This window comes from Bombina bombina, chromosome 3 (assembly GCF_027579735.1).
Source record: "Bombina bombina isolate aBomBom1 chromosome 3, aBomBom1.pri, whole genome shotgun sequence".
In the NCBI taxonomy this organism is placed as follows: Eukaryota; Metazoa; Chordata; class Amphibia; order Anura; family Bombinatoridae; genus Bombina; species Bombina bombina.
In genome coordinates, this window is record NC_069501.1 from 449,903,334 (window position 1) to 449,930,907 (window position 27,574).

At 41.8% G+C, this 27,574-nt stretch overlaps 1 protein-coding gene across 1 annotated transcript in view; it reads left to right on the plus strand.

Annotated features, from left to right (window-relative positions):
- Positions 1-27,574, plus strand: part of LOC128653416 (complement component receptor 1-like protein) — a 217,719-nt gene that overhangs the window by 65,366 nt on the left and 124,779 nt on the right. Inside the window, exon 4 of the mRNA XM_053706684.1 lies at positions 2,304-2,492. Coding sequence (XP_053562659.1) covers positions 2,304-2,492 — 189 coding nt within the window. The remainder of the gene's footprint in view (positions 1-2,303; positions 2,493-27,574) is intronic.

Here is a 27,574-nt window from a genome sequence, read left to right on the forward strand (position 1 = left end):
GGGGAGAGAGCATAAGAGAGGAGAGAGAGAGAGAGAGCAAAAGAGAGGGGGAGAGAGAGAGAGAGCAAAAGAGAGAGGAGAGAGAGCAAAAGAGAGGGGGAGAAAGGGGAAAAGAGAGGGGAGAGAGCGCAAAAGAGGGGAGAGAGAGAGCGTGCAATAGAGAGGGGGAAAGAGAGGGGGGAGAGAGAGCAAAAGAGAGGAGGGGAGAGAGAGCAAAAGAGAGGGAGAGAGAGAGAGCAAAAGAGAGGGGAGAAAGGGGAAAAGAGAGGGGAGAGAGAGCAAAAGAGAGGGGGGAGAGCGCAAAAGAGGGGAGAGAGAGAGCGTGCAAAAGAGAGGGGGGAGAGAGAGCAAAAGAGAGGGGAGAGAGAGCAAAAGAGAGGAGGGGAGAGAGAGCAAAAGAGAGGGAGAGAGAGAGAGCAAAAGAGATGGAGAGACAGCAAAAGAGAGGGGGAGAGAGCAAAAGAGGGGGATAGATAGAGCAAAAGAGAGGGGGAGAGACAGCAAAATAGAGGGGGAGAGAGAGCAAAAGAGAGGGGAGAGAGAGAGCACAAAGAGAGGTGGAGAGCACAAAAGAGAGGGGGAGAGAGAGCGCAAAAGAGAGGGAGGAAAAGAGAGGGGGAGAGAGAGAGAGCAAAAGAGAGGGGGGAGAGAGAGCAAAATAGAGAGAGGGGGAGAAAGAGAGCAGAAGAGAAGGGGAGAGAGAGAGCAAATGAGAGGAGGGAAGAGCAAAAGAGAGGGGGGATAGAGAGAGAGCAAGGGGTTGACACCTGGTATTATTATATTTTGGTATTTCATGGTGTTAAAGTCGCAGTCATAGTTTATCATACAAAACTCAATCCAGCTCCTTCAATTAGATTTGCGGAGCAGTTTTTCAGCAAGATGACCCATTGTATGGTCCCTCAAAGACAATTAACAAGACACAAATGCACAAAGCTCATACACGATTCAAGTGTAATATATATTTTATGCTAAAATCTAACTGCTTAAAATGCACGTACAAGATTCACAATCTTTAAAATCTTAAAGGGACTTTAAACACTTTGAGATGGTAATATAATATGATAAGTTGTATATATAGAAAAACTCTACAATATACGTTATTTATTTTGTCTCCTTTTAATGTAATTCCATTCTCAAATTGTGAGCATTTCAGTTCCTGTTAGATATGGAAGTGCAGAACACTGTTATATTCCACACAGCCATTGGTTGCACACTCTAGTGATATTTATAACTGTCCTTAATTGGCCACAGCAGAAAAAGTTACAACATGGCAGCTCCCATTGTTTTATGCACTTTAAATGTTATTCTTTTTTTGTCACTACTTAAACAACTAATTTACATCTATGTGTATTCTTTGAATGCATCCTTCTAGCATTTATTTATTGTTTAAATCGCCCACCTCTGCTATATCCCTCTGAGAGTTCACGCTGCGTGCTGGAATGACATCCCAAGAAAGTCTCTGTTTCCAAAACCTTATATCGTCCATAGCAGATCCACCCTTTGGATCTTTATTAAATTTTTCAGTTGTTACTCGTTGGAGTCCATTTATTAAGTAGCAGATGCTGCATTGACGCCCCTTTATTTCTGTTCCGCCAGAAACCTTTTAGGTAGCGGACTGAAATCATCCCGATCCGATCGGGATGATTGACAGCCCCTGCTAGTGGCTGATTGGCCGCGAGTGAGCAGAGGGCAGCATTGCACAAGCATTTCACCAGAAATGCTTGTGCAATGTTAAACACTGTCGGCATTTAGCGAGGTTGAGCGAGCATGGTTCTCTACAGCGAATCATGTCCGCTCGACTTTTGGTAAATCTACCACTAAGTGTTAAATATCTCCTGGCTCACTGCCAACAGCAAAACACCCCACAACATTGAAAATGGTGAATTGCAATAGCCTTGCAATCCTCTGTTTACATTTGTTTCAGGTTACTGGAAGCTGTTGTACATGTGCGGCTGCAAGGGGAGCACAGTATATAGCAAATTTATTGGGGTGGGCGTTAGCTTTGTTGTTGGTTGAACCACCTGCTGCAGAAGATTAGATAAAGAGGAGGCCATGGGGGTGGTTGGGCACCCATCCATCAGGGATAATCAAATTAAAATGTAAGGCTATTATATCAAATATAATTAATGAGGAAGGAGCTATTGTAAATGACATGTTTGCCTGCATCTATACATGATGAAACACTTTTCACCTTTACTGTCCATTTAAATCTATATCAGTAAATTAAAAATGGAAATTTTTTTAAAAACGTGTTCAAAGTTTTTCTTTTCAGAATCCTTACTATATGCTGTATCTTTTGTCAGGTGCCTGTGGCCCTATTCCAAGACTTCCAGAAGCGGAATTAAAACCAAAATATGTGGACAAAAACTTAACTGAAAATGCTACAGTTCAATATGAATGTCGGCCTGGCTATAATCGTATTCCTGGTAGCAATAACAGTATAATCTGCTTGAGCAACTTCTCATGGTCGACCCCTGGTCAATTCTGTACAAGTAAGAAAGATTTGGTTTTAGATGTGGTAGATACTAGGGGGCATATTTATCAAGCTCCTGAAGGCTCGCTGGAAACAGAAGTTATGAAGCAGCGATCTAAAGACCGCTGCTCAATAACTTGTCCGCCTGCTCTGAAGCGGTGGACAGAAATCAACCCGAGCGAGAACAATCGGGTTGATTGACACCCCCTACTAGCTGCCAAATCGCCGCAAATCTGCAGGGGGCGGCATTGCACCAGCAGTTCACAAGAACTGCCGGAGCAATGATAAATGCCGGACATGATACGCTACTTTGTTGATAAATATGCCCCTTAGACAGTAGTGGCAAACATATTTCTGTGCGTGCCGAAATCTTTTTCTTTCAATTTTCAGATTTAGCCACCAATCAGCAAGCGCTACCCAGGTGCTGAACCAAAAATGGGCTATCTCTTTTGCTTACATTACAGCTTTTTCAAATAAAGCAAGAGAACGAAAAAAAAAATGATAATAGGAATAAATTAGAAAGTTGCTTAAAATTGCATGTTCTATCTGAATCATGAAAGAAAAAAATTGGGTTTAGTATCCCTTTAAGTGGCCATAGTAGTTTTTTAAAGAATGATTTAAAGAAATATTATTATTAATTCTTTAATTTTCCCTAATATACAATGTGTGTGTGTATATATATTTATATATATATATATATATATATATATGTATATATATATATATATATATATATATATATATATATATATATATATATATATATATATATATATATATATATATATATATATAAACAAGCGCAATGAAAAGCACTCACCGGGTCTTTACAATATAAATACTTCATTTATTTAGTCATATCAGTGACGTTTCGGGGCTATTAACCCCGTCTTCAGACTACATATAATAAAAATGTGCACATACCTTACTCCCGCCTAGATTTAGAGTTATGCATTAGCCGTCAAAAGCAGTGTTAAGGGGTCCTAACGCTGCTTTTGGCCGCCCGCTGGTATTTAGAGTCAGGCAGGAAAGGGTCAATGCTTTTCAATAGCAGTCACATGACTGGAAAAAAGGTTGTTATTCTGAAACGGTGTAAATTAAACCGTTTATATATATATATATATATATATATATATATATATATATATATATATATATATATATATATATATATTATATATATAAGTATGTGCAAAGATATATGTTCAAATTCTAGCATTAATAATCATTTTGTTTTTAAATACATGAGTTAAAAGAAATTCATGACTTCTAGAAATACAAATACACATTAATTTATGTGAAAGTATCATATAATAAATATAAAAATAACTTTCTATGAGATATTGTTTGTTGAGGTATAAATGTAGCTATTTCTTGGACATTAACAGATGAAAAATAAAAGATTAGCTTTAGAAAAATGTGCTTGTTCATGGACAAGAATGAAATGATATAAATAAAGTTGGGAAAAACTGAATAACCACGATATCGATGACTGTTAGTTAACAGTCCGATGCTCATCGCGCCGAACTTGCCACGTGTGTGTTTGACTTTTTTTTATATAAATAAGGGCATCATATGTGGATTCGCGTCAGTGATGTCTGGCGAGCGTATTGACGCCGGCAAATGCACCGGGATTGACGCTTTGATAAATATCCCCCCAATGTTATCAAGCTTGCTACATCTGTTTTATTGGAGTTTATTTTTGCAAAATGTCTCTGTAGTGTTAGTTTGCGGATGAATTTACTATTATCTATGAACGGATTAAATGTATTTGGCTTATTTGTGGGGGCAAAAGAAAGACCCTTTAGGAGGTTTTCCTCATCTGTGCTTAAGTTATGGCTAGATAAATTGAAGATTTTTATTAGTTCATTGCTCATATTGGTATTTCTCTTGTTAAGTGTATCCAGTCCACGGATCATCCATTACTTATGGGATATTAACTCCTCCCCAACAGGAAGTGCAAGAGGATTCACCCAGCAGAGCTGCTATATAGCTCCTCCCCTAACTGCCATTACCAGTCATTCTCTTGCACCCAACGAATAGATAGGATGTGTGAGAGGACTGTGGTGATTATACTTAGTTTCATACCTTCAATCAAAAGTTTGTTATTTTATAATAGCACCGGAGTGTGTTATTCCTTCTCTGGTAGAATTTGAAGAAGAATCTACCTGAGTTTTTCTATGATTTTAGCCGGAGTAGTTAAGATCATATTGCTGTTTCTCGGCCATCTGAGGAGAGGTAAACTTCAGATCAGGGGACAGCAGGCAGATTAATCTGCAAAGAGGTATGTAGCAGCTTATTATTTTCTGACAATGGAATTGATGAGAAAATTCTGCCATACCGATATAATGTAAACTCAGCCTTAAATGCAGTAGCAGCAACTGGTATCAGGCTGTCATGTATGTATATTTTACACTTCAGTATTCTGGGGAATGGCACTTCACTGGAATTATACTTTATGCATAAAACTTTAGCCTAATTTGCAGGGACTAGCAACAGGCTTTTTAATAACACTCAATTTATTAATGTTAAACGTTTTTTGCTGGCATGTAAAATCGTTTAATTTTCTGAGGTACTGGGTGAAAAAATGTTTTGGGCACTATTTTTTTCCACTTGGCAGTCGTTTTATTTAATTTATGACAGTTTACTGATCTCTCTCACTGTTATGTGTGAGGGGGAGGGACCTTTTTTGGTGCTTTTGCTACGCATCAAAAAATTCAGTCAGAAGTTTATTGTCTTCCCTGCATGATCCGGTTCATCTCTACAGAACTCAGGGGTCTTCAAAACTTGTTTTGAGGGAGGTAATCACTCACAGCAGAGCTGTGAGATTGTAGTTGACTGTGATAAAAAAAAAAACGTTTATTTCTGTATTTTTTTTTTTTTTTTTTTTCTGCTATCAGGGTTAGTTATCCTTTGCTAATGGGAGCAATCCTTTGCTAAAATTGTGTTTTTTACAAAGATTTGATGCTATAACTTTTCAGTTTATTAATTTTCAACTGTCATAACTTTTTCTGTGCTTCTTATAGGCACAGTACGTTTTCATATTATAGTAAATTACTTGAAAAGTATTTCCAAGTTGCTAGTTTATTTGCTAGTGTGTTAAACATGTCTGATTCAGAGGAAGATATCTGTGCTATATGTGCTAAAGCCAAAGTGGAGCCCAATAGAAATTTATGTACTAACTGTATTGATGCTACTTTAAATAAAAGTCAATCTGTACAAATTGAACATATTTCACCAAACAACGAGGGGAGAGTTATGCCGACTAACTCGCCTCACGTGTCAGTACCTGCATCTCCCGCTCGGGAGGTGCGTGATATTGTAGCGCCGAGTACATCTGGGCGGCCATTACAAATCACATTACAGGATATGGCTACTGTTATGACTGAAGTTTTGGCTAAATTACCAGAACTAAGAGGTAAGCGTGATCACTCTGGGGTGAGAACAGAGTGCGCTGATAATATTAGGGCCATGTCAGACACTGCGTCACAATTTGCAGAACATGAGGACGGAGAGCTTCATTCTGCGGGTGACGGTTCTGATCCAAACAAACTGGATTCAGATATTTCAAATTTTAAATTTAAGCTGGAAAACCTCCGTGTATTACTAGGGGAGGTGTTAGCGGCTCTGAATGATTGTAACACAGTTGCAATACCAGAGAAAATGTGTAGGTTGGATAAATATTTTGCGGTACCGGCGAGTACTGACGTTTTTCCTATACCTAAGAGACTTACTGAAATTGTTACTAAGGAGTGGGATAGACCCGGTGTGCCGTTATCACCCCCTCCGATATTTAGAAAGACGTTTCCAATAGACGCCACCACACGGGACTTATGGCAAACGGTCCCTAAGGTGGAGGGAGCAGTTTCTACTTTAGCTAAGCGTACCACTATCCCGGTGGAGGATAGCTGTGCCTTTTCAGATCCAATGGATAAAAAGTTAGAGGGTTACCTTAAGAAAATGTTTGTTCAACAAGGTTTTATATTGCAACCTCTTGCATGCATTGCGCCTGTCACGGCTGCAGCAGCATTTTGGTTTGAGTCTCTGGAAGAGACACTTGAATCAGCTCCATTAGATGAGATTACACACAAGCTTAAAGCCCTTAAGTTAGCTAACTCATTTATTTCAGATGCCGTAGTACATTTAACTAAACTTACGGCTAAGAATTCCGGATTCGCCATTCAGGCACGCAGAGCACTGTGGCTAAAATCCTGGTCAGCTGACGTTACTTCTAAATCTAAATTGCTTAATATACCTTTCAAAGGGCAGACCTTATTCGGGCCCGGGTTGAAAGAAATTATCGCTGACATTACAGGAGGTAAAGGCCATGCCCTGCCTCAAGACAGAGCCAAACCTAAGGCTAGACAGTCTAATTTTCGTTCCTTTCGTAATTTCAAAGCAGGAGCAGCATCAACTTCCTCTGCACCAAAACAGGAAGGAGCTGTTGCTCGCTACAGACAAGGCTGGAGACCAAAACAGTCCTGGAACAAGGGCAAGCAGGCCAGGAAACCTGCTGCTGCCCCTAAGACAGCATGAATCGAGGGCCCCCGATCCGGGAACGGATCTAGTGGGGGGCAGACTTTCTCTCTTCGCCCAGCCTTGGGCAAGAGATGTCCAGGATCCCTGGGCGTTAGAGATCATATCTCAGGGATACCTTCTAGACTTCAAATTCTCTCCCCCAAGAGGGAGATTTCATCTGTCAAGGTTGTCAACAAACCAAATAAAGAAAGAGGCGTTTCTACGCTGCGTACAAGATCTTTTATTAATGGGAGTGATCCATCCGGTTCCGCGGTCGGAACAAGGACAAGGGTTTTACTCAAATCTGTTTGTGGTTCCCAAAAAAGAGGGAACTTTCAGGCCAATCTTGGATTTAAAGATCCTAAACAAATTCCTAAGAGTTCCATCGTTCAAAATGGAAACTATTCGGACAATTTTACCCATGATCCAAAAGGGTCAGTACATGACCACAGTGGATTTAAAGGATGCTTACCTTCACATACCGATTCACAAAGATCATTACCGGTATCTAAGGTTTGCCTTTCTAGACAGGCATTACCAGTTTGTAGCTCTTCCATTCGGATTGGCTACGGCTCCGAGAATCTTCACAAAGGTTCTGTGTGCTCTTCTGGCGGTACTAAGACCGCGAGGAATTGCGGTAGCTCCGTACCTAGACGACATTCTGATACAAGCTTCAAGCTTTCAAACTGCCAAGTCTCATACAGAGTTAGTACTGGCATTTCTAAGGTCGCATGGATGGAAGGTGAACGAAAAGAAGAGTTCTCTCTTTCCACTCACAAGAGTTCCCTTCTTGGGGACTCTTATAGATTCTGTAGAAATGAAGATTTACCTGAAAGAAGACAGGTTAACAAAGCTTCAAAATGCATGCCGTGTCCTTCATTCCATTCAACACCCGTCAGTAGCTCAATGCATGGAGGTGATCGGCTTAATGGTAGCAGCAATGGACATAGTACCCTTTGCACGTCTACATCTCAGACCGCTGCAATTGTGCATGCTAAGTCAGTGGAATGGGGATTACTCAGACTTGTCCCCTACTCTGAATCTGGATCAAGAGACCAGAAATTCTCTTCTATGGTGGCTTTCTCGGCCACATCTGTCCAGGGGGATGCCATTCAGCAGGCCGGACTGGACAATTGTAACAACAGACGCCAGCCTACTAGGTTGGGGCGCTGTCTGGAATTCTCTGAAGGCTCAGGGACAATGGAATCAGGAGGAGAGTCTCCTAACAATAAACATTCTGGAATTGAGAGCAGTTCTCAATGCCCTTCTGGCTTGGCCCCAGTTAACAACTCGGGGGTTCATCAGGTTTCAGTCGGACAACATCACGACTGTAGCTTACATCAACCATCAGGGAGGGACAAGAAGCTCCCTAGCAATGATGGAAGTATCAAAGATAATTCGCTGGGCAGAGTCTCACTCTTGCCACCTGTCAGCGATCCACATCCCGGGAGTGGAGAACTGGGAGGCGGATTTCTTGAGTCGTCGGACTTTTCATCCGGGGGAGTGGGAACTTCATCCGGAGGTCTTTGCCCAAATACTTCGACGTTGGGGCAAACCAGAGATAGATCTCATGGCGTCTCGTCAGAACGCCAAGCTTCCTCGTTACGGGTCCAGATCCAGGGATCCGGGAGCGGTTCTGATAGATGCTTTGACAGCACCTTGGACCTTCGGGATGGCTTATGTGTTTCCACCCTTCCCGATGCTTCCTAGATTGATTGCCAGAATCAAACAGGAGAGAGCATCAGTGATTCTAATAACGCCTGCATGGCCACGCAGGACTTGGTATGCAGATCTAGTGGACATGTCATCCTGTCCACCTTGGTCGCTACCTCTGAAACAGGACCTTCTGATCCAGGGTCCCTTCAAACATCAAAATCTAATTTCTCTGAAGGTGACTGCTTGGAAATTGAACGCTTGATTTTATCAAAACGTGGTTTTTCTGAGTCAGTTATTGATACCTTAATACAGGCTAGGAAGCCTGTTACCAGAAAGATTTACCATAAGATATGGCGCAAATACTTATATTGGTGCGAATCCAAGAGTTACTCATGGAGTAAGGTTAGGATTCCGAGGATATTGTCTTTTCTACAAGAAGGTTTAGAAAAGGGTTTATCCGCTAGTTCCTTAAAGGGACAGATTTCAGCTCTGTCCATTCTTTTACACAAACGTCTGTCAGAAGTTCCGGACGTTCAAGCTTTTTGTCAGGCTTTAGCTAGGATCAAGCCTGTGTTTAAAACTGTTGCTCCACCATGGAGTTTGAACTTAGTGCTTAATGTTTTACAGGGGGTTCCGTTTGAACCCCTTCATTCCATTGATATCAAGTTGTTATCTTGGAAAGTTCTGTTTTTAATGGTGATTTCCTCGGCTCGAAGAGTTACATTGTGATTCTCCTTATCTGATTTTTCATTCAGACAAGGTAGTTCTGCGTACTAAACCTGGGTTCCTACCTAAGGTGGTCACTAACAGGAATATCAATCAAGAGATTGTGGTTACATCTTTGTGTCCTAATCCTTCTTCGAAAAAGGAACGTCTGCTACACAATCTAGATGTAGTCCGTGCCCTGAAATTTTATCTACAGGCAACTAAGGATTTTCGACAAACGTCTTCCCTGTTTGTCGTTTATTCTGGTCAGAGGAGAGGTCAAAAAGCTTCGGCTACCTCTCTCTCCTTTTGGCTTCGTAGCATAATATGGTTAGCCTATGAGACTGCTGGACAGCAGCCTCCTGAAAGAATTACAGCACATTCTACTAGAGCTGTGGCTTCCACTTGGGCCTTTAAGAATGAGGCTTCTGTTGAACAGATTTGCAAGGCTGCAACTTGGTCTTCTCTTCATACTTTTTCCAAATTTTACAAATTTGACACTTTTGCTTCTTCGGAGGCTGTTTTTGGGAGAAAGGTTCTTCAGGCAGTGGTTCCTTCCGTATAAAGAGCCTGCCTGTCCCTCCCGTCATCCGTGTACTTTAGCTTTGGTATTGGTATCCCATAAGTAATGGATGATCCGTGGACTGGATACACTTAACAAGAGAAAACATAATTTATGCTTACCTGATAAATTTATTTCTCTTGTAGTGTATCCAGTCCACGGCCCGCCCTGTCACTTTAAGGCAGGTAATTTTTCCATTAAACTACAGTCACCACTGTACCCTATGGTTTTCCTTTCTCTGCATGTTTTCGGTCGAATGACTGGTAATGGCAGTTAGGGGAGGAGCTATATAGCAGCTCTGCTGGGTGAATCCTCTTGCACTTCCTGTTGGGGAGGAGTTAATATCCCATAAGTAATGGATGATCCGTGGACTGGATACACTACAAGAGAAATAAATTTATCAGGTAAGCATAAATTATGTTTTTTTACCACTTTGTTCTTTTTTCTCTGTTTCTTTTGTCCTCCCCTACAACCTCTTCTTCTTATTGTTCTAATTGTCTTTTTGGTGAATTGTTTTGATATGGTACTTGTCTTTGGAATTCAAAAGCAGACTATCTTCTTGCTCTTAATTCTAAAAAATGAGATTCAGTGTGATTGGGTCTATTATCCCTATCTGTATAATGCGTTGTTTGCTTGTATTGGTTCGGCCCTAAATTATTTCTTCTTTCTTGGAAATTATTCTATCTACCTCTAGATGTCTGAGGTGCTTGTATAATGTTGATATCTATGATTTGAATGTCTTTTTTGATAAGAAATCCATTTCTGGATCGCTATTTCTCCAACATTGGTGTGTCCGGTCCACAGCGTCATCCTTACTTGTGGGAATATCTCTTCCCCAACAGGAAATGGCAAAGAGTCCCAGCAAAGCTGGCCATATAGTCCCTCCTAGGCTCCGCCCACCCCAGTCATTCTCTTTGCCGTTGCACAGGCAACATCTCCACGGAGATGGTTAAGAGTTTTTTGGTGTTTAAATGTAGTTTTTATTCTTCTATCAAGTGTTTGTTATTTTAAAATAGTGCTGGTATGTACTATTTACTCTGAAACAGAAAAGGATGAAGATTTCTGTTTGTGAGAGGAAGATGATTTTAGCAGACAGTAACTAAAATCAATTGCTGTTTCCACATAGGACTGTTGAGATGAAGTAACTTCAGTTGGGGGAAACAGCAGACTTTTCTGCTTAAGGTATGACTAGCCATATTTCTAACAAGACCATGTAATGCTGGAAGGCTGTCATTTCCCCTCATGGGGACCGGTAAGCCATTTTCTTAGTCAAACAAACAGAATAAAGGGCTTAATATGGGCTAAAAAACTGGTAGACATTTTTATGGGCTAAATCGTTTGCTTTATTGGGGCATTTTATTCATCTTTATGCTGACAATTCACATTTATAAACTTGGGCAGGCACTATGTTAGACACCTTTTCCAGTCAGGGGGCCTTCCTAGTTGTAGACTGAGCCTCATTTTCGCGCCATTATTGCGCAGTTGTTTTTTGAGAGCAGGGCATGCAGATGCATGTGTGAGGATCTGAAATTTACTGGAAAAGCTTCTAGAAGGCGTCAATTGGTATCGTATTCCCCTCTGGGCTTGGTTGGGTCTCAGCAAAGACTATAGCTGGGACTGTATAGGGGTTAAATTTGTAAACGGCTCCGGTTCCGTTATTTTAAGGGTTAAAGCTCTGAAATTTGGTGTGCAATACTCTTAAGGCTTTAAGACACTGTGGTGACATTTTGGTAATTTTTGAACAATTCCTTCATACTTTTTCACATATTCAGTAATAAAGTGGTTTCTGTTTAAAATTTAAAGAGACAGTAACGGTTTTGTTTTAAAACGTTTTTTGTGTTTTGTTGACAAGTTCAAGCCTGTTTAACATGTCTGTGCCTTTGGATAAGCTATGTTCTATATGTATGAAAGCCAATGTGTCTCCCCATTTAAATTTATGTGATAATTGTGCCATAGCGTCCAAACAAAGTAAGGACAGTACTGCCACAAATGATGAAATTGCCCAAGATGATTCCTCAGATGAGGGGAGTAAACATGATACTACATCATCCCCTACTGTGTCTACACCAGTTTTGCCCACACAGGAGGCCCCTAGTACATCTAGTGCGCCCAGGCTCCATGCAACAATTAACGGCTGTAATGGATAACTCCATAGCAAATATTTTATCCAAAATGCCTACTTATCAGAGAAAGCGCGATTGCTCTGTTTTAAACACTGAAGAGCAGGAGGGTGCTGATGATAATTGTTCTGTCATACCCTCACACCAATCTGAAGGGGCCATGAGGGAGGTTTTGTCAGATGGGGAAATTTCAGATTCAGGAAAAATTGCTCAACAAGCTGAACCTGATGTTGTGACATTTAAATTTAAATTAGAACATCTCCGCGCACTGCTTAAGGAGGTGTTATCTACTCTGGATGATTGTGACAACTTGGTCATTCCAGAGAAATTATGCAAGATGGACAAGTTCCTAGAGGTTCCGGTGCACCCCAACGCTTTTCCTATACCCAAGCGGGTGGCGGACATAGTAAATAAGGAGTGGGAAAAGCCCGGCATACCTTTTGTTCCCCCCCCCCTATATTTAAGAAATTATTTCCTATGGTCGACCCCAGAAAGGACTTATGGCAGACAGTCCCTAAGGTCGAGGGGGCAGTTTCTACGCTAAACAAACGCACTACTATTCCTATCGAAGATAGTTGTGCTTTCAAAGATCCTATGGATAAAAAATTGGATGGTTTGCTTAAAAAGATTTTTGTACAGCAAGGTTACCTTCTACAACCCATTTCGTGCATTGTTCCTGTCACTACAGCAGCGTGGTTCTGGTTCGAGGAACTTGAAAACTCGCTTAGTAGAGAGACTCCATATGAGGAGGTTATGGACAGAGTTCACGCACTTAAGTTGGCTAACTCTTTTATTTTAGATGCCGCTTTGCAATTAGCTAGATTAGCGGCGAAAAATTCAGGTTTTGCTATCGTGGCGCGCAGAGCTCTTTGGCTAAAGTCTTGGTCAGGGGATGTGTCATCCAAGACAAAATTGCTTAACATCCCTTTCAAAGGTAAAACTCTATTTGGACCAGAATTGAAAGAGATTATTTCAGACATCACTGGGGGAAAGGGCCACGCCCTTCCACAAGATAGGCCTTTCAAGGCCAAAAATAAGTCTAATTTTCGTTCCTTTTCGCAATTTCAGGAACGGACCGGCCTCTAATTCTGTATCCTCTAAGCAAGAGGGTAATGCCTCACAACCCAAACCAGCCTGGAGACCGATGCAAGGCTGGAACAAGGGTAAGCAGGCCAAGAAGCCTGCCGCTGCTAACAAAACAGCATGAAAGAGTAGCCCCCGATCCGGGACCGGATCTAGTGGGGGGCAGACTCTCTCTCTTTGCTCAGGCTTGGGCAAGAGATGTTAAGGATCCCTGGGCGCTAGAAATAGTTTCTCAGGGTTATCTCCTGGAATTCAGGGAACTACCCCCAAGGGGAAGGTTCCACATTTCTCACTTATCCTCAAACCAAATAAAGAGACAGGCATTCTTACATTGTGTAGAAGACCTGTTAAGGATGGGAGTGATACACCCAGTTCCTATGGCGGAACAAAGAATGGGATTTTACTCAAATCTGTTCGTGGTTCCCAAAAAAGAGGGAACCTTCAGACCAATTCTGGATTTAAAAATCCTAAACAAATTTCTCAGAGTACCATCGTTCAAAATGGAAACCATTCGAACGATTCTTCCTACAATCCAGGAAGGTCAATTTATGACTACCGTGGATCTAAAGGATGCGTACCTACATATTCCTATCCACATCAGTTCCTAAGGTTCGCCTTTCTGGACAAACATTACCAGTTTGTGGCCCTCCCATTCGGGTTAGCCACTGCTCCAAGGATTTTCACAAAGGTACTAGGGTCCCTTCTAGCGGTTCTAAGACCGAGGGGCATTGCAGTAGTACCTTACTTGGACGACATTCTAATACAAGCGTCGTCCCTGTCAAAAGCAAAGGCTCATACAGACATCGTTCTGGCCTTTCTCAGATCACACGGATGGAAGGTGAACATAGAAAAAAGTTCTCTGTCTCCGTCGACAAGAGTTCCCTTCTTGGGAACAATAATAGACTCCTTAGAAATGAGGATTTTTCTGACAGAGGTCAGAAAGTCAAAACTTCTAAGCACTTGTCAAGTTCTTCATTCTGTTCCTCGTCCTTCCATAGCGCAGTGCATGGAAGTAGTAGGGTTGATGGTTGCAGCAATGGACATAGTTCCTTTTGCACAAATTCATCTAAGACCATTACAACTGTGCATGCTCAAACAGTGGAATGGGGACTATACAGACTTGTCTCCAATGATTCAAGTAGATCAGAAGACCAGAGATTCACTCCATTGGTGGCTGACCCTGGACCATCTGTCCCAGGGAATGAGCTTCCGCAGACCAGAGTGGGTCATTGTCACGACCGACGCAAGTCTAGTGGGCTGGGGCGCGGTCTGGGAATCCCTGAAAGCTCAGGGTCTATGGTCTCGGGAAGAGTCTCTTCTCCCGATAAACATTCTGGAACTGAGAGCGATATTCAATGCTCTCAGGGCTTGACCTCATCTAGCAAAGGCCAGATTCATAAGGTTCCAATCAGACAACATGACGACCGTTGCGTATATCAATCATCAGGGGGGAACAAGGAGTTCCCTGGCGATGAAAGAAGTGACCAAAATAATTCAATGGGCGGAGGATCACTCCTGCCACCTGTCTGCGATCCACATCCCAGGTGTGGAAAACTGGGAGGCGGATTTTCTGAGTCGTCAGATATTCCATCCGGGGGAGTGGGAACTCCATCCGGAGATCTTTGCCCAAATAACTCAATTATGGGGCATTCCAGACATGGATCTGATGGCGTCTCGTCAGAACTTCAAGGTTCCTTGCTACGGGTCCAGATCCAGGGATCCCAAGGCGACTCTAGTAGATGCACTAGTAGCACCTTGGACTTTCAACCTAGCTTATGTATTTCCACCGTTTCCTCTCATTCCCAGGCTGGTAGCCAGGATCAATCAGGAGAGGGCCTCGGTGATCTTGATGGCTCCTGCGTGGCCACGCAGGACTTGGTATGCAGACCTGGTGAATATGTCATCGGTTCCACCATGGAAGCTACCTTTGAGACAGGACCTTCTTGTTCAGGGTCCATTCGAACATCCAAATCTGGTCTCCCTCCAGCTGACGGCTTGGAGATTGAACGCTTGATTCTATCGAAGCGTGGGTTTTCAGATTCTGTGATAGATACTCTGGTTCAGGCCAGAAAACCGGTAACTAGAAAGATTTACCATAAAATATGGAAAAGATATATCTGTTGGTGTGAATCCAAAGGATTCCCATGGAATAAGATAAAAATTCCTAAGATTCTCTCCTTTCTACAAGAAGGTTTGGAGAAAGGATTATCTGCAAGTTCTCTAAAGGGACAGATCTCTGCCTTATCTGTCTTACTACACAAAAGACTGGCAGCTGTGCCAGATGTTCAAGCTTTTGTTCAGGCCCTGGTTAGGATCAAGCCTGTTTACAGACCTTTGACTCCTCCCTGGAGTCTAAATCTAGTTCTTTCAGTTCTTCAAGGGGTTCCGTTTGAACCTTTACATTCCATAGATATTAAGTTATTATCTTGGAAAGTTTTGTTTTTGGTTGCAATTTCTTCTGCTAGAAGAGTTTCAGAGTTATCTGCTCTGCAGTGTTCTCCGCCCTATCTGGTATTCAATGCAGATAAGGTGGTTTTGCGTAATAAGCCTGGTTTTCTTCCTAAGGTTGTTTCTAACAAAAATATTAACCAGGAGATAGTTGTACCTTCTTTATGTCCGAATCCAGTTTCAAAGAAGGAACGTTTGTTACACAATTTGGACGTAGTCCGTGCTCTAAAATTCTACTTAGAGGCTACAAAAGATTTCAGACAAACATCTTCCTTGTTTGTTGTTTATTCTGGTAAAAGGAGAGGTCAAAAAGCGACTTCCACCTCTCTTTCCTTTTGGCTTAAAAGCATCATCCGATTGGCTTATGAGACTGCCGGACGGCAGCCTCCTGAAAGAATCACAGCTCACTCCACTAGGGCTGTGGCTTCCACATGGGCCTTCAAGAACAAGGCTTCTGTTGACCAGATATGTAAGGCAGCGACTTGGTCTTCACTGCACACTTTTGCCAAATTTTACAAATTTGATACTTTTGCTTCTTCGGAGGCTATTTTTGGGAGAAAGGTTTTGCAAGCTGTGGTGCCTTCCGTTTAGGTAACCTGATTTGCTCCCTCCCTTCATCCGTGTCCTAAAGCTTTGGTATTGGTTCCCACAAGTAAGGATGACGCCGTGGACCGGACACACCAATGTTGGAGAAAACAGAATTTATGCTTACCTGATAAATTACTTTCTCCAACGGTGTGTCCGGTCCACGGCCCGCCCTGGTTTTATTAATCAGGTCTGATTAATTATTTTCTCTAACTACAGTCACCACGGTACCATATGGTTTCTCCTATATATATATTCCTCCTGTCCGTCGGTCGAATGACTGGGGTGGGCGGAGCCTAGGAGGGACTATATGGCCAGCTTTGCTGGGACTCTTTGCCATTTCCTGTTGGGGAAGAGATGTTCCCACAAGTAAGGATGACGCCGTGGACCGGACACACCGTTGGAGAAAGTAATTTATCAGGTAAGCATAAATTCTGTTTTTCTATTACTCTTTCTTGTATGTCTCTCTCTATTTTTTCTTTTTCCTTTTTATGATATATTTTTCCAATTTCTCTACTCTGGTACATATTTAATTATTAAGTTGTTTATAGTACACATCATCATTGAAAGGTTGTAGTTTTTGTCTAACTACCAGAATATCTTGTTTAATTTTAACAAGATTTTGTTCTCTGAATCTCATTAATATTTTCATAAATACACCTTGAAACGTCACGCTAGTTAAATATACTATTTGCTTTACAAAACCAGAGAGTGCTTATTTCTTGCTTGTCTATTATTCCTATTTTTGCAACCTGGTGCCTACCTGATCAGTTTGGTGAGAGTGCTTGCGTGTATATGTATATATATATATATATATATATATATATATATATATATATATATATATATATATATATATATATATATATATATATATATACTGTGTATATATATATATATATATAGAGAGAGAGAGAGAGAGAGACGTTTTACCAAAAAAATATGTATTTATGAACAAATTCTTCTATGTAAAGAACGTGGAATGTGAAATATTAATATTTTTATGCCAGGTTAGTGCAACAGGTTTGTGCGCGAATAGGGTTTTTTTTTCCACATTTTTTGCTCTATTGACTTCTATGGGGAAATAAGTTTGGCATTTTGCACACATCAGTGTAGCTGGTAAGCAAAATGTTTTACATTCAATTTGTAATACAAGCACTACCCAACGTCCGCAAAAAACTTAGCAGAGTTAGCATGCGAGTGGGAATATTAACCCCTTCCCACCGGGACTTTTACAGAAGAACTTGCCCAAAATACCAGAGAATTTTTAGCATTTTTGCTATTACTCCAATTAAACAGAAATAGACAACGCTAAGGAGTAGATTTATCAAACCCCGGGCAGACATGATTCTCTATAGCCAATCATGTCCTCCCTGCATCGCTAAATGCCGACAGCATATGCTCTCAGCATTTAACAATGCACAAGCATTTCTGGTGAAATGCTTGTGCAATGCCGCCCCCTGCACATTTGCAGCCAATCAGCCGCTAGCAGGGGGTGTCAGTCATCCCGATCGTATCTGATTGCAGTATCTGATGATTGCAGTCTGCCACCTTATGACCGCTGCTTCTTAACTCCTGTTTCCGGTGAGCCAGAAGGCTCGCGCGTAATAAGCAGCATCCGCTGCTTCATAAATGTACCCCAAGGTATTCATCTAGGCCCATTTTTTCACCACCAGTTGCGATTATATAAAAACTATTGTTAACTTTTTCACAATCTTTAGGTTTCTCACTGAAATTTTTTACGTACCGCTTATGCAATTATGGCAAAAATGATTGTTAAAGCTTCTCTGGGATCCCCTTTGTTCAGTAATAGCAGACATACATGGCTTTGCCATTGCTTTTTGGTAATTAGAAGGCCACTAATTGCAGCTGCGCACTACACTTCTTTTATTCTTGGCAGTGAAGAGGTTAATCAGGTAGCTATTTAAGCTTTAGTGTAGAGATTCCCCTCCCACCTGACACCCCACGTCCCCTGATCCCTCCCAAACAGCTCACTTCCCTCCCTCACTGGTCAACACCATCTTAGGTATTAGCAGACAGTCTGTCAATTTGAAGATTTAAGGTCATTATTTTTTTAAATTAATTTTTCTATTCGTTGCAGTGTAGGATCCCCCCTTACCCTTTAACCTCCCTGATCCCTCCTAAACAGCTCTCTAACCCTCCCCTCTCTAACTAGTGTTTTTTTCATATATATATATATATATATTTTTTTTTAAATGTTCTGAAGTGTAGCGGTCTCCCCACCTCCAGATTGTTTGTTAGTTAGGGAACCCCCCACCCCACCTTTTTTTCCTGTAGAGTAGCACCCCATCCCTCCCTCTCCCTTTATTATCTTTTTTGTGGCGTAGGGCCATCCCACTCCCTCCCCCTTCCCCCCGTCCTCCGCTGCTGGACTGCCCACCTGACTCCCAGATTTCCTCCCAAACCTCCTGCCAGCACCAGCAGATGATCGTTACAGATGGTGACTCACAGAGTCACCGTCTGTAATGATCTGACATCTGCCTTCATATGGAAGCGGAGCGCTGATCGTAGTTTGTTTTTTTTGTACAGAAAGTGTTGTGGATTCATGGAATAAACTTCCAATAGAGGTGGTAAACACAGGGACTGTAAAATAACTAAAAAATGCCCGGGATATGCATAAGGCTATGCTAAGAAAAAGTCACTGGTTATCCAGTTCTGATGAGATTTTCTGTGGACACTTCCTTTATGGCTCAAAATTTCCTGACGTTTGAGATCATCTTTGCATCAGTGCTGTTACATATTCAGTTGAATTCTGATAAATTTTGTTCCTGTGTACCATAGCTTTGAAACATTTCTATAACTGGATTCCTAGAAGCTCCTTATTTTTACAATATGGCAAAACCCATTAACCATTAGAGAAGACTAAAACTTTACGTTTATTTTTTTCATATTTAAACAACTAATAAAGGGCCAGATTACAAGTAGAGCAATATTTTATGCTCCTGCTTGCACACTAACTTCGCTAGAAGTAAACCTTTTACGCACGTTTGGTAGCTATTAAATTAGTGGTTGAACGTAAACTCATCTCAGCCTCTCATAAGAAGAATGTGCCTATTCCACAGTGGCTTAAAGGGATGTGAAACACTTTTAAATTGTAATATAAAATATTCAATTATGCATAGTAAAAAAAAAATTTAAAAAAATTGCTATCTATGTACATTATTTATTTTGCCCCTTTTGTACCTGTAATTTTATTCTGAAAACTGTGGGTTTCTCCAACATAGGTGTGTCCGGTCCACGGCGTCATCCTTACTTGTGGGATATTCTCTTCCCCAACAGGAAATGGCAAAGAGCCCCAAGCTGACACATGATCTAAGGCTATGCTAAGAAAAAGTCACTGGTTATCCAGTTCTGATGAGATTTTCTGTGGACACTTCCTTTATGGCTCAAAATTTCCTGACGTTTGAGATCATCTTTGCATCAGTGCTGTTACATATTCAGTTGAATTCTGATAAATTTTGTTCCTGTGTACCATAGCTTTGAAACATTTCTATAACTGGATTCCTAGAAGCTCCTTATTTTTACAATATGGCAAAACCCATTAACCATTAGAGAAGACTAAAACTTTACGTTTATTTTTTTCATATTTAAACAACTAATAAAGGGCCAGATTACAAGTAGAGCAATATTTTATGCTCCTGCTTGCACACTAACTTCGCTAGAAGTAAACCTTTTACGCACGTTTGGTAGCTATTAAATTAGTGGTTGAACGTAAACTCATCTCAGCCTCTCATAAGAAGAATGTGCCTATTCCACAGTGGCTTAAAGGGATGTGAAACACTTTTAAATTGTAATATAAAATATTCAATTATGGTGTGTCCCAGGGTCCCACGGCGTCATCCTTACTTGTGGGATATTCTCTTCCCCAACAGGAAATGGCAAAGAGCCCAGCAAAGCTGGTCACATGATCCCTCCTAGGCTCCGCCTACCCCAGTCATTCTCTTTGCCGTTGTACAGGCAACATCTCCACGGAGATGGCTTAGAGTTTTTTAGTGTTTAACTGTAGTTTTTATTATTCAATCAAGAGTTTGTTATTTTAAAATAGTGCTGGTATGTACTATTTACTCTGAAACAGAAAAGAGATGAAGATTTCTGTTTGTATGAGGAAAATGATTTTAGCAACCGTTACTAAAATCCATGGCTGTTCCACACAGGACTGTTGAGAGGAATTAACTTCAGTTGGGGGAACAGTGAGCAGTCTTTTGCTGCTTGAGGTATGACACATTCTAACAAGACGATGTAATGCTGGAAGCTGTCATTTTCCCTATGGGATCCGGTAAGCCATTTTTATTCACACAGTAAATAAGGGCTTCACAAGGGCTTATTAAGACTGTAGACATTTTCTGGGCTAAATCGATCATATTTACACATATTTAGCCTTGAGGAATCATTTAATCTGGGTATTTTTTGTAAAATAATATCGGCAGGCACTGTTTTAGACACTTTATTCCAAATTTGGTGTGCAATACTTTTAAGGCTTTAAGACACTGTGGTGAAATTTTGGTGAATTTTGAACAATTCCTTCATACTTTTTCGCAATTGCAGTAATAAAGTGTGTTCAGTTTAAAATTTAAAGTGACAGTAACGGTTTTATTTTAAAACGTTTTTTGTGCTTTGTTATCAAGATTATGCCTGTTTAACATGTCTGAACTACCAGATAGATTGTGTTCTGACTGTGGGGAAGCCAAGGTTCCTTCTCATTTAAATAGATGTGATTTATGTCATAATAAATTTAGTAAAAATGATGCCCAAGATGATTCCTCAAGTGAGGGGAGTAAGCATGGTACTGCATCATCCCCTCCTTCGTCTACACCAGTTTTGCCCATACAGGAGGCCCCTAGTACATCTAGCGCGCCAATACTCCTTACTACGCAACAATTAACGGCTGTAATGGATAATTCTATCAAAAACATTTTAGCCAATATGCCCACTTATCAGCGAAAGTGCGACTGCTCTGTTTTAGAAAATACTGAAGAGCATGAGGCCGCTGATGATATTGTTTCTGAAGGGCCCCTACACCAGTCTGAGGGGGCCAGGGAGGTTTTGTCTGAGGGAGAAATTTCAGATTCAGGAAAAATTTCTCAACAAGCTGAACCTGATGTGATTACTTTTAAATTTAAGTTGGAACATCTCCGCGCTCTGCTTAAGGAGGTGTTATCCAATTTGGATGATTGTGATTATCTGGTCATTCCAGAAACACTATGTAAAATGGACAAGTTCCTAGAGGCCCCGGGGCCCCCCGAAGCTTTTCCTATACTCAAGCGGGTGGCGTACATTGTTAATAAAGAATGGGACAGGCCCGGTGTACCTTTCGTACCTCCCCCCATATTTAAAAAATTGTTTCCTATAGTCGACCCCAGAAAGGACTTATGGCAGACAGTCCCCAAGGTCGAGGGGGCGGTTTCTACTCTAAACAAGCGCACCACTATACCCATAGAAGATAGTTGTGCTTTCCAAGATCCTATGGATAAAAAATTAGAAGGTTTGCTAAAAAAGATGTTTGTTCAGCAAGGTTACCTTCTACAACCAATTGCATGCATTGTCCCTGTCACTACAGCCGCGTGTTTCTGGTGCGATGAGCTAGAAAAGGCGATTATTAGTAATTCTTCTTCTTATGAGGAGATTATGGACAGAATTCGTGCTCTTAAATTGGCTAATTCTTTCACCCTAGACGCCACCTTGCAATTGGCTAGGTTAGCGGCGAAAAATTCTGGGTTTGCTATTGTGGCGCGCAGAGCGCTTTGGGCGGATGCGTCTTCCAAGAACAAATTGTTTGACATTCCTTTCAAGGGGAAAACACTGTTTGGCCCTGCCTTGAAAGAGTTTATCTCTGATATCACTGGGGGCAAGGGCCACGCCCTTCCTCAGAATAGGTCTTTCAAGGCCAAAAATAAACCTAATTTTCGTCCCTTTCGCAGAAACGGACCAGCCCCAAGTGCTACGTCCTCTAAGCAGGAGGGTAATACTTCTCAAGCCAATCCAGCCTGGAGACCAAGGCAAGGCTGGAACAAAGGAAAGCAGGCCAAGAAACCTGCCACTGCTCCCAAGACAGCATGAGATGCGGGCCCCCGATCCGGGACCGGATTGGTGGGGGGCAGACTCTCTCTTCACTCAGGCTTGGGCAAGAGATGTTCTGGATCCTTGGGCGCTAGAAATAGTCTTCCAAGGTTATCTTCTGGAAGTGATTCATCCTGTTCCATTAAAAGAACGAGGGATGGGGTTCTACTCCAATCTGTTCGTAGTTCCCAAAAAAGAGGGAACGTTCAGACCAATCTTAGATCTCAAGATCCTAAACAAGTTTCTCAAGGTTCCATCGTCCAAAATGGAAACCATTCGAACAATCCTTCCATCCAGAAAGGTCAATTCTTGACCACGGTGGATTTAAAGGATGCGTATCTACATATTCCTGTCCACAAGGAACATCATCGGTTCCTAAGGTTCGCATTCCTGGACAAGCATTACCAGTTCGTGGCGCTTCCTTTCGGATTAGCCACTGTTCCAAGGATTTTCACAAAGGTACTAGGGTCCCTTCTGGCGGTGCTAAGACCAAGGGGCATTGCTGTAGTACCTTACTTGGACGACATTCTGATTCAAGCGTCGTCCCTTCCTCAAGCAAAGGCTCACACGGACATAGTCCTGGCCTTTCTCAGATCTCACGGATGGTAAGTGAACGTGGAAAAGAGTTCTCTATCTCCGTCGACAAGAGTTCCCTTCTTGGGAACAATAATAGACTCCTTAGAAATGAGGATTTTTCTGACAGAGACCAGAAAAACAAAACTTCTAAACTCTTGTCGGATACTTCCTTCCGTTCCTCTTCCTTCCATAGCACAGTGCATGGAAGTGATAGGTTTGATGGTAGCGGCAATGGACATAGTTCCTTTTGCGCGCATTCATCTAAGACCATTTCAATTGTGTATGCTCAGTCAGTGGAATGGGGATTATACAGACTTGTCTCCGAAGATACAAGTAAATCAGAGGACCAGAGACTCACTCCGTTGGTGGCTGTCCCTGGACAACCTGTCGCTAGGGGTGACCTCCCGCAGACCAGAGTGGGTCATTGTCACGACCGACGCCAGTCTGATGGGCTGGGGCGCGGTCTGGGGATCCCTGAAAGCTCAGGGTCTTTGGTCTCGGGAAGAATCTCTTCTACCGATAAATATTCTGGAACTGAGAGCGATATTCAATGCTCTCAAGGCTTGGCCTCAGCTAGCGAGGGCCAAGTTCATACGGTTTCAATCAGACAACATGACGACTGTTGCGTACATCAACCATCAGGGGGGAACAAGGAGTTCCCTGGCGATGGAAGAAGTGACCAAAATCATTCAATGGGCGGAGACTCGCTCCTGCCACCTGTCTGCAATCCACATCCCAGGAGTGGAAACTTGGGAAGCGGATTTTCTGATTCGTCAGACATTGCATCCGGGGGTGTGGGAACTCCATCCGGAAATCTTTGCCCAAATCACTCAACTGTGGGGCATTCCAGACATGGATCTGATGGCCTCTCGTCAGAACTTCAAGGTTCCTTGCTACGGGTCCAGATCCAGGGATCCCAAGGCGACTCTAGTAGATGCACTAGTAGCACCTTGGACCTTCAACCTAGCTTATGTATTCCCGCCGTTTCCTCTCATCCCCAGGCTGGTAGCCAGGATCAATCAGGAGAGGGCGTAGGTGATCTTGATAGCTCCTGCGTAACCACGCAGGACTTGGTAGGCAGATCTGGTGAATATGTCATCGGCTTCACCATGGAAGCTACCTTTGAGACGAGACCTTCTTGTTCAAGGTCCGTTCGAACATCCGAATCTGGTCCTACTCCAGCTGACTGCTTGGAGATTGAACGCTTGATCTTATCAAAGCGAGGGTTCTCAGATTCTGTTATTGATACTCTTGTTCAGGCCAGAAAGCCTGTAACTAGAAAAATTTACCACAAAATATGGAAAAAATATATCTGTTGGTGTGAATCTAAAGGATTCCCTTGGGACAAGGTAAAGATTCCTAGGATTCTATCCTTTCTTCAAGAAGGATTGGAGAAAGGATTATCTGCAAGTTCCTTGAAGGGACAGATTTCTGCCTTGTCTGTGTTACTTCACAAAGAGCTGGCAGCTGTGCCAGATGTTCAAGCCTTTGTTCAGGCTCTGGTTAGAATCAAGCCTGTTTACAAACCTTTGACTCCTCCTTGGAGTCTCAACTTAGTTCTTTCAGTTCTTCAGGGGGTTCCGTTTGAACCCTTACATTCCGTTGATATTAAGTTATTATCTTGGAAAGTTTTGTTTTTGGCTGCAATTTCTTCCGCTAGAAGAGTTTCAGAATTATCTGCTCTGCAGTGTTCTCCTCCTTATCTGGTGTTCCATGCAGATAAGGTGGTTTTACGTACTAAACCTGGTTTTCTTCCAAAAGTTGTTTCTAACAAAAACATTAACCAGGAGATAGTCGTGCCTTCTTTGGGTCCGAAACCAGTTTCGAAGAAGGAACGTTTGTTGCACAATTTGGATGTTGTTCGCGCTCTAAAATTCTATTTAGATGCTACAAAGGATTTTAGACAAACATCTTCCTTGTTTGTTGTTTATTCTGGTAACAGGAGAGGTCAAAAAGCAACTTCTACCTCTCTCTCTTTTTGGATTAAAAGCATCATCAGATTGGCTTACGAGACTGCCGGACGGCAGCCTCCTGAAAGAATCACAGCTCATTCCACTAGGGCTGTGGCTTCCACATGGGCCTTCAAGAACGAGGCTTCTGTTGATCAGATATGTAGGACAGCGACTTGGTCTTCACTGCACACTTTTACCAAATTTTACAAGTTTGATACTTTTGCTTCTTCTGAGGCTATTTTTTGGGAGAAAGGTTTTGCAAGCCGTGGTGCCTTCCATTTAGGTGACCTGATTTGCTCCCTCCCTTCATCCGTGTCCTAAAGCTTTGGTATTGGTTCCCACAAGTAAGGATGACGCCGTGGACCGGACACACCTATGTTGGAGAAAACAGAATTTATGTTTACCTGATAAATTACTTTCTCCAACGGTGTGTCCGGTCCACGGCCCGCCCTGGTTTTTTAATCAGGTCTGATGATTTATTTTCTTTAACTACAGTCACCACGGTATCATATGGTTTCTCCTATGCAAATATTCCTCCTTAACGTCGGTCGAATGACTGGGGTAGGCGGAGCCTAGGAGGGATCATGTGACCAGCTTTGCTGGGCTCTTTGCCATTTCCTGTTGGGGAAGAGAATATCCCACAAGTAAGGATGACGCCGTGGACCGGACACACCGTTGGAGAAAGTAATTTATCAGGTAAACATAAATTCTGTTTTTTCAATTCTGAGAATTGGAACTGCATAATGCAGACTTCTCAAGCCTAACCCTGCTACTTATCTGTTCCTAATTGACTGCATTAGAGGTAGAAACACTTTCAACAAAATGACAGTGACATGCTTGTCTACTCCAGTAACTAGCCTTGATTGACTCCTTCAACTAAGACAAGTGGTTGAGGGAGTTTAGCCATTGAAAAAAGTGCAACAAAGACTCTGCTAATGTAATCAGAATACATTTGTTAAACACTAAACGTTAGATGTGAGAACATCAGCATGTGTCAGTTTTTGTAGAAGGATTCTGCAATCTGTTTTAAAGTAGCATTCACCAAGCATCCATCATTGCTTTTTAACATAATAATTAAATCTAGTATAATTTAGGGATTGTATGCCACCTGATAAAGGAGTGGTTATGGGTCTCTGCCCATTCTCTTAAATGTATCTGACTATGACACAAGTATAAGAGAAGACATGATTTAAAATTGCCAATGTAAGTATTTCTTCTGTTATGTGTGATCAGTCCACGGGTCATCATTACTTCTGGGATATTATCTGCTCCCCTACAGGAAGTGCAAGAGGATTCACCCAGCAGAGTTGCTATATAGCTCCTCCCCTCTACGTCACCTCCAGTCATTCTCTTGCACCCAAAGACTAGATAGGAGGTGTGAGAGGACTATGGTGATTATACTTAATTTTTAGAACTTCAATCAAAAGTTTGTTATTTTACAATAGCACCGGAGCGTGTTATTACCCCTCTGGCAGAGTTTGAAGAAGAATCTACCAGAGTTTTTCTTATGATTTTAACCGGAGTAGTTAAGATCATATTGCTGTTTCTCGGCCATCTGAGGGAGGTAAAAACTTCAGATCAGGGGACAGCGGGCAGTTGAATCTGCATTGAGGTATGTAGCAGTTTTTATTTTCTGAATGGAATTGATGAGAAAATCCTGCCATACCGTTATAATGAACATGTATGTATACTCTACACTTTAGTATTCTGGGGATGGTATTTCACCGGAATTACTCTGTAAAAGTACATTAAACCTTTTTATTAGGTATTTTTCATGTTAAACGTTTTTGCTGGAATGTAGAATCGTTTGCATTAATGAGGTACTGAGTGAATAAGTATTTGGGCATTATTTTTCCACTTGGCAGTTTGCTTGTGTTAATTATGACAGTTTCGTTCTCTCTCACTGCTGTGTGTGAGAGGGAGGGGCCGTTTTTGGCGCTCTTTGCTACGCATCAAAAATTTCCAGTCAGTTTTTCTGCATGATCCGGTTCATCTCTAACAGAACTCAGGGGTCTTCAAACTTCTTTGAAGGGAAGTAGATTCTCTCAGCAGAGCTGTGAGACTTATATAGTGACTGTGATTTAAAACGTTGCTCTGTAATTTTTATGTTTAAAATTTAATTAGTGTTATTTTACTAATGGGAACAAACCTTTGCTAAAAAAGTTGTGTTGTTTGTTAAGAGTGATGCTATAACTGTTTTTCAGTTCATTATTTCATCTGTCATTTAATCGTTTAGTGCTTCTTGAGGCACAGTACGTTTTATTAAATAACATTGTAACCGAGTTGCATGTTTATTGCCAGTGTGTTAAACATGTCTGATTCAGAGGAAGATACCTGTGTCATTTGTTCCAATGCCAAGGTGGAGCCCAATAGAAATTTATGTACTAACTGTATTGATGCTACCTTAAATAAAAGTCAATCTGTACAAATTGAACAAATTTCACCAAATAGCGAGGGGAGAGTTATGCCGACTAACTCGCCTCACGTGTCAGTACCTGCATCTCCCGCCCGGGAGGTGCGTGATATTATGGCGCCTAGTACATCTGGGCAGCCATTACAGATAACATTACAAGATATGGCTACTGTTATGACCGAAGTTTTGGCTAAATTACCAGAACTAAGAGGCAAGCGTGATCACTCTGGGGTGAGAACAGAGTGCGCTGATAATTCTAGGGCCATGTCTGATACTGCGTCACAGCTTGCAGAGCATGAGGACGGAGAGCTTCATTCTGTGGGTGACGGTTCTGATCCAAACAGATTGGATTCAGATATTTCAAATTTTAAATTTAAATTGGAAAACCTCCGTGTATTACTAGGG